General features: G+C 43.9%; 1 protein-coding gene across 1 annotated transcript; it reads right to left on the bottom strand.

The window, feature by feature from the left end:
- Positions 1-1,665: 1,665 nt before the first annotated feature.
- Positions 1,666-2,307, bottom strand: LOC130939657 (uncharacterized). The gene has a single exon (XM_057867745.1). The coding sequence runs from the start codon at positions 2,305-2,307 to the stop codon at positions 1,666-1,668; it is 642 nt and encodes a 213-aa protein (XP_057723728.1).
- Between the last annotated feature and the right edge of the window lie 3,416 nt (positions 2,308-5,723).

Here is a 5,723-nt window from a genome sequence, read left to right as displayed (position 1 = left end):
TGGTATGTTGCCCCTGAGTTCTTCAACCCGAACGGCATTACTCTATAGCAGTACGTGTCTCCTGGCATTATGAATGCCATTTTTTCCTCATCAGGCTGGTGCATGGGTGTCTGGTTATATCCGGAGTATGTGTCCATGAAACCCAAGAAACGGTAACCTGCTGCTGCGTTTACCAAGACATCAATATTGGGGAGAGGGAAAGAATCTTTGGGACATGCTTTGTTGAGGTCTAACTAATTAATGCACATCCTCCACTTCCCATTGGCTTTTTTAACAAGTACTACGTTTGATAGCCAAGTCGAATAGTCAAATTCCCAGATAAATCCGGCCTCCAGTAAGCTAGCCGCTAGCTTGGCCATTTCACTAGCTCTCTTTTGGGACATCTTCCTTCGTCTCTGGGCTATGGGCTTGGCATCCTGCTTCATGGCTAGCCGATGTGACATGAACTCGAGGTCGACTCCTGGCATGTCGGTTGGGGTCCAGGCAAATAGGTCGCCGTTTGCCCTGACCGCCTTCATGAGGGGTTCTTTCAAGTTGTGGGGGATGTTCCTGTTCACGAAGGTGAACTTGTCCTCCGTATCCCCAACCCATAACTTCTCCAGATCTCCCTCAGGTTCAGGCCTTGGCTTTTCGTCTATCCTGGCATCCAGGTCGGCCAAGAAGACCCTAGAGGCTTCTTTGGACTTCTTTCTCAGAGAGAGACTAGCATTGTTGCATGCGACAGCCGTTTCTATGTCCCCTCTGAGAGATCCAACCGATCCATTATCAGTAACGAATTTCATGAGAAAAAATTTGGTGTATATGACAGTAGAGAGTTTATTAATTTTTCTTTTTCCTAGGATAATGTTGTGAGTTGTGGAGTCCCTTAGGACAACGAACTCCGTCATTACCGACCTCTTCGCTTCCTTTCTCCAATGCAAACAGGGAGTGTGACTACCCCATCGGGTTTGATGAAATTGTCTCCCAGGCTAATGACTCCATGTTGATGAGTTTTCATGTCGGCTTCTTGGAGCCCTAAGGCATCGAATACATTTCTGAACATGATGTTGGAGTCGGATCCAGTGTCAACTAGGATCCGTTTGACTAGGCCTGTTCCAATTCTAGCCGTAATCACCATGGGAGGGTTCTCAGGGATGTCGTGGAACCATTGGTCCTCTAGTCTGAAGGATATCCTGGGAGGTTCTTGGGATGAGGCTTTGTGAGTTCCTGATAACATGGTCAGGACCTTGACGTCCTTCTTAGTCGCAGATATTGACTTGGGGGTGCATTCCTACCGATCACAACATTAACAACTGCCAGGGGTTGTTCCGACTCCTCATTAAGCCCTTCTCTCGACTTTACTGCTCGGCTTTGGTCTTCCTCGGACCTCTAGCGTTCCTTTCTTCTGGGCTCCCTTATGAACTGAGAGAATTCAGCCAGCTTGTCCTCCCAAAAGGCCTGCTCCAAGACATCTTTGAGGTCGAAACAATCCTGGTTTTTGTGTCCAAAATCCTTGTGATAGTCACAGTACAGGCTTTTGTTCCCGCCTGTTCTATCTTTCAATTGTCGGGGTTTCGACAAGATGCCTTTGTCCGCGATGTGCTGGTATACTTAAATGATTGGGGCCGTGAGGGGAGGTATAGTTCGTGAACTTCCCGACTCGGGGAAAAGGCTTGATAGGTTTGCTCAACCCGTCCTTGGGGGTTCCCTCGATTTCTCCGCCTGTGGATGCCCATGTTGCTGAGGTATAGGGTTAACGGGCTGCCGTTTATTGGTGGCCACCACCTGGCTGACCTCCTCGTTATTGATGTACTCTCTAGCCACATTTTGGATTTCTTGCATTGTCCATACAGGCTTCATGGTGAGGTGCTTCCTGAAGTCTTCATTTAGCGAGCCATTTGTCAGACACAGGCTGGCCACCGAGTCCGTCAGGGCGTCAATCTCAAGACATTCGTCATTAAACCTGTCTAGGCATTTTTTTGTCGGTTCCCCGGTTCTTTGGGTGACCCCTAAAAGGTTAATAGGATGCTTGGCTTTGGCAATGTGCATGGTAAACTGTGCCAAGAAGCCGCGGGTTATATCTGAAAAGGTCGTGATTGAACCTTGCAGAAGCCCGTTAAACCAACGAATTGCTGGTCCTGCCAGAGTCACAGGGAAGGCTCGGCACCTCACCGCGTCACCCACGCCCTTGAGGTTCATCCTGGCCTCAAAGGTCGTTAGGTGTTCCTGAGGATCTTGGGTTCCGTCGTACCTCATGTTCGTCGGCTTATCAAAGTGCTTTGGTAGCCGGACCTTGAGGATGGAGTGGTGGAAATAGGTCACTCCCATGATTATAGGGTCTCTTCACCTTCTCAGTTCCCTATAGTCATCGTGGGCCGAGGGAGATCGAGCGTAGATTATGGGGTTTTGTTGTCTTTTCGACATCTTTTTACTTTCTCTCTGGCCCTCGGATCCGTCATGGGTCGACGGGGATCGGATGCCTGCTCTCCGCCCGACGCGGTCTCGTCGGGGACTCCTCCCCCAGCCTTCTAATCTCCTCGGGGGAGATCGAGTACGGGAGAGGCTTGGGCTAGGTTGGTAACGGTCCTTGGCCGCTAGATCCCTTTCTAGGTTTTGCACACGGTGACGCAGTTCCTGCATAATCTTCGCACTGTCATCCCCGTGTCCCCAAACGGACGCCTTTCGTGGGAGCTGGAGGGGGGTCATTCCTATGAGAGGGGGTCCTCGTGTGCTCGCGGGAGGAAGCCATAGAGGCTATCATGCTCATCAAGCACATTTCCTATTCCTCGCATACCTCCTCTTCTTGTTCATAAACTGGGCCCAGCAGGGAATCCATTCGCACAGTTCCCACAAACGGCGCTAATGTTCGTCAAGTCGGGTGCTTGACGGTTCAAAACTGACAGATGGATGTAGGAGCACTGGGAGGAGGAGGTGGGTCCTGACCGAGCTCCCGCTGAGAGGTCTCCCCGGATGGGTTGAACGGAGTAGGGGGTGGCCACCTGCAAGGACTCTGACGATCAAGTTAATGTCCGTATGAAATGGTGGCAGATAGGGTAGGTGTAGGTGACATATCTCTGGGGAGGGGTAGGACCCTCCCCCTTATATACCTTGCATGGAAGTGGGCCTCACATGTGCAGGTCCTCTTTCCAGGAAGCTTCCTTCTAGCTGGCTAGGCATCACGCTAGAAGAGAGGGAAACTTCGGGTCAGGAAACCCGCCGAGTCGGTAGCCCTGTCGGGTCGGTGGTTCTTTACCCGGGTCCAGCTATAAATGGGCTGGGCTAGAACAATATTAAAAAAATAAAGGATAAGATACTATTTTTATTTCCAACGTTTAGGCTAAATTTTAATTTGATTTTTAATATTTCAAACGTTCAATTTTAGTTTAAAAAATTCTAAATGGGTTTAATGTTGTCTTACAATTAAATTTAACATGAAAAACAAGCATATTTTAAAGTCAATATAATGTTCGATTTCAGTACGTAAATAAAATCGACTCACCAATGATCACTAATATCAAAATTTTTCGGTTAATTATTCGAGTCAAATTTAACAATAGAATAACATTAAATTTATTTAAAATATTTTGGGATTGATGTAGGACATTTAAAATGTTACGAACTAAATTAAAATTTAATCTAAATATTGAAGACCAAATTAGTACACTACCTAAAAATAAAAATTTAAAATTTCTAATAATATTAAATGTATATAAATTTGACTCTTTCTAAAAATGCTTAATCATTTTCGAGAATTGAAAAAAAAAGTAATCATTGATCTATGTAGATGAAGTTAGAAGGATATATAGGAGCTTTATCACAAAACTACCCGGGTCACAACAAAAATCACTTTTAATAATAAATTTGTAGTAAAAATAAAAGAATATATGTATAGTTTTAGTGAAGTCATGGCCCATCCTAGTCCCCTGTCGATCTGTGATGAGCGGATATTTTATACGCTTGTTGGCATCATTTTCATATAGTTTTCATTATGTTTTAGCTAAGTTTTATTATATATTCATAGGTTTTAATGCAAAATTCACATTTTTGGATTCTACTTTGAGTTGTAGTATTTTATGGTGATTTCAGGTATTTTCTGGCTGAAATCAGAGAGTTTTGATAAAGTTTGATTTCGAAAAAGAGAAAGGACTGCAGATGCTGTTGGATTCTGACCTCCATACACTTGAAGGAGCATTTCTGGAGCTACAAAAGATAAAATGACGCGCTCTCAATGGCATTGAAAATCTAACATCTAGGGCTTTCTAGAAATTTATAACAGTCCATACTTTACTCAGGAAATGAAGATCCAAAACTGGAGTTCAATGCCAGGTACTTATCCCAGTCTTGGCATTGGACGCCCAAAAGAGAGCAGCTGGCGTTCAACGCCCAAAAGGGAGTCCAAAGTGGGCGTTCAATGCCCAAGAAGGGTACTAGCACATGAAGACACTCTTAGCTCATCCCAAACACTCACCAAGTGGGCTCCGGAAGTGGATTTTCGCACTACAAGCTTAGTGTATCTCATTTCTGTAATCCTTAGTTATTATTTTTAGTATTTAAAAGGAAAGATCACCCTTGTTTAGATCTCTCCTAGCATTATTCAAATTACATTGTTTCTATGTACAGTATGAGCCACTAAATCTCATAGGTTAAGGTGAGGAGCTCTGCTGAGTTTGATGAATTAATAAAAGTACTACTGTTCTATTTCAATTCGTGTGTGATTCTATTATAAGATGTATCTTCTTTCTTCAACCTTATGAATGGGATGACCCGTGACAATCATCCTCATTCTACATGGGTGCGGCGCGAGACCAGGCCTGGAGAATGCCAAACCACAAGCTTGATTATACATCTCTTAGACGGCTAATCCATGACTTCGTTGGGGACTTCTCGAGACACCAGTTCAGCCGAGGTATAGAGAGATTAGGGTCTTTGTGGTAGAGGCTAGAACCAAAGAGCAACATTCTCTAATTTGGAAGATTCGACCTTGTCTGTGGCATTTTTAGTAGGATCATCAAGGGGATGGATTGCAGGAGTTTCACCCTCATTCAGACTGGGCGTATACTAAGCCTGGCATTCGGCTGAGGGAGGAAGATTAGCAGCCGCGGCCATACGGCGTTGATCACTTACAACCTGCCATAGAAGGAATCACTCACAGTTGGAGGACGACAATAAGAAAGGTTGATTTAGAAGAATGAAGCATCTCCGAAGCCTCAACCATCTTCTTACCATTGAATTCACAACTACTGGGTAACATAATCTTTATTTTATGTTTATGCGTTCTTCACAAAAAAACATCCTTTATATCTACCTGACTAAGATTTACAGGTTAGCCATAGCTTGTTCATGCTGACAATCTTCATGGGATCGACCATCACTCACCTTAAGGTATTACTTGGATGACCCAGTGCACTTGCTGGTTCAGTTGTGCGTAGTTGTTATTCTCCACGCTGCACACCAAGTTTTTAGCGCCGTTGCTGGGGGTTGTTTGAGTTTGACAACTAACAGATTATCTTGTTTCTTAGATTAGGTATTTTTACGGTTTAGTTTTGCTTTTGTTTGTGTCTTTTGTTTTCTTTTCAAAAATCTTTCAAAATTTTCTTTTCTTTATTATTTTGTCTTTTGTTTGAGTCTTTTGTTCTTGTTCTTGCTAAAGTTTCAAACTTTCTTGCTTTCTATTCAAAATTTTTTCAAAAAAAATAAAATAAAACAGTGTCTTTTATTCAAGTCTAGTGTCAACTCTTAAGTTT

Source organism: Arachis stenosperma, chromosome 7, assembly GCF_014773155.1.
Source record: "Arachis stenosperma cultivar V10309 chromosome 7, arast.V10309.gnm1.PFL2, whole genome shotgun sequence".
Taxonomy (NCBI): Eukaryota; Viridiplantae; Streptophyta; class Magnoliopsida; order Fabales; family Fabaceae; genus Arachis; species Arachis stenosperma.
The sequence above is the reverse complement of the archived record's forward strand: the minus strand, read 5'-3'. Positions and strand labels throughout refer to the sequence as shown.